The following is a 1,762-nucleotide window of genomic DNA, read 5'->3' as shown; positions in this document are numbered from 1 at the left end:
GGGCAGGCAGAGGGAGAAGGAGAAGCAGGCTCCCCGCAGAGCAGGGAGACCGACCTGGGGCTCCATCCCAGGACCCCAGGATCATGACCCAAACCAAAGGCAGGTGCCTAATCGACTGCACCACCCCATCAGTCCCTCTCTGTAATACAGAAGTCTGCCCTGCTCCGGGCCACCTTATCTTTTGATTTTAGTTTTTGCTCTCACTGTCTCATTAAAGATTCAGCCCTAATTACGTTTACAATTCCAAGTCCATCACGTACCTGACTTTATGAGAAAACCTGTTTCTGTCTGAGATGCTTTATGGCACTTTTTACCTCCTCGTTCCTCAAGGTGTAAATGAGGGGATTTAGCAAAGGGGTGACCACGGTGTAGAAGACAGATACCACCTTGTCGATGGAGAAGCTGGTGTCTGGCCGAGTGTAGATGAAGATGCATGGTCCAAAGAAGAAGGCGACCACCATGAAGTGGGCTGAGCACGTAGACAGAGCTTTCCGGCGCCCTTCAGCAGACTGTTTTCTAAGAGACACCAGGATGATTGTGTAAGAGGTGACCAAAGCCAGGAAACAGGTGAGGGAGATGGTTCCACTGTTGGAGACAATGAGCACTCCCGTGAGGTAGGTGTCCGTGCAGGCCAGCTTGATGACGGGGGGCACATCGCAGAAGTAGCTATCGATAACGTTGGGGCCGCAGTAGGGCAAACGAATGGTCAGGAGGGTCTGCACCAGAGAGTGAACGGTACCCCCCCACCAGAGGGCGAGGACGAGCTGCACACACACCCGGATGCTCATCACGTTGGGGTAGCGCAGCGGGGCACAGATGGCCACGTAGCGGTCATAAGCCATGACGGTCAGCAGAAGGATCTCAGCACAAGCGAACAGGTGTAGGAAGAAGAGCTGCGCAATGCAGTCATCAAAGGAAATAGTCTTTCTCTCCCTAAGCAGGCCCTCCAGCATCTTGGGCACAGTGACCGAGGAGTGGCAGGTGTCAATGAAGGACAGGTTGCTCAGGAAGAAGTACATGGGGGTATGCAGGCGCCGGGTAAGGGCCGTGGTCACTATGATGAGAGTGTTCCCCAGAAGGGTGAGCACGTAAGCCAGGGAGAATGCCACAAAAAGTAGCGTCCCCAGCACCAAGTTATCCGTGAGCCCCAAGAAGACAAACTCAGTCACTCTTGTTTGATTTGGAGCTTCCATCCAGCGAGTTTCCAAAGGACCTTGGGGGAGGACAAAACCATGAAAGCCAGTTTAGGGCTACAGCTGACTGAAGTAGCTCCACATCCCCATGTGAACTGCTTACGTATAACCAGGGCACACGGAATAGAAGGCCGACCTAGGGGCGACTGTCACAAAGGCCCGTCACCACCGGAGTCGTCCCAAGCCCGCACACACCGCCTGCTGCCCGACGGCCAACCTAGGCCTTAGGTGGCCCACAGTCGAGGCCCAGGAGTCGCCGAGAACCAGGAGCTGCCAAAGCTCCCGGCCGCTGGCCAGCTGCTCCCCCAGGTCCAGTCTAATCCGCACATGACCCCACACTGGCCTCCCAACCGACGACTCCAGCTGAGATCCTTCGCCTCTCCACTCCCAACCAAGTCAAGTGTGCGCCCCAAACCTGCCAGGGCCGCGGGCCTCGTCTCCCCAGTCTGGAATCCTCTCCCCCGGGGGCCGCCCTCCTCAGGCCCCAGGCACCCTGCTGCGGCGGGCCAGCCCCCCTGTAAGGACAGGCTGCTGACATGGCCACATCCCCTCCCCTCGCTTTCCTACCT

General features: G+C 57.0%; 1 protein-coding gene across 1 annotated transcript; it reads right to left on the bottom strand.

Annotated features, from left to right (window-relative positions):
• Positions 1-266: 266 nt before the first annotated feature.
• Positions 267-1,193, bottom strand: LOC129520918 (olfactory receptor 1509). The gene has a single exon (XM_055342154.1). The coding sequence runs from the start codon at positions 1,191-1,193 to the stop codon at positions 267-269; it is 927 nt and encodes a 308-aa protein (XP_055198129.1).
• Between the last annotated feature and the right edge of the window lie 569 nt (positions 1,194-1,762).

Source organism: Nyctereutes procyonoides, unplaced genomic scaffold, assembly GCF_905146905.1.
Source record: "Nyctereutes procyonoides isolate TBG_1078 unplaced genomic scaffold, NYPRO_anot_genome, whole genome shotgun sequence".
In the NCBI taxonomy this organism is placed as follows: Eukaryota; Metazoa; Chordata; class Mammalia; order Carnivora; family Canidae; genus Nyctereutes; species Nyctereutes procyonoides.
The sequence above is the reverse complement of the archived record's forward strand: the minus strand, read 5'-3'. Positions and strand labels throughout refer to the sequence as shown.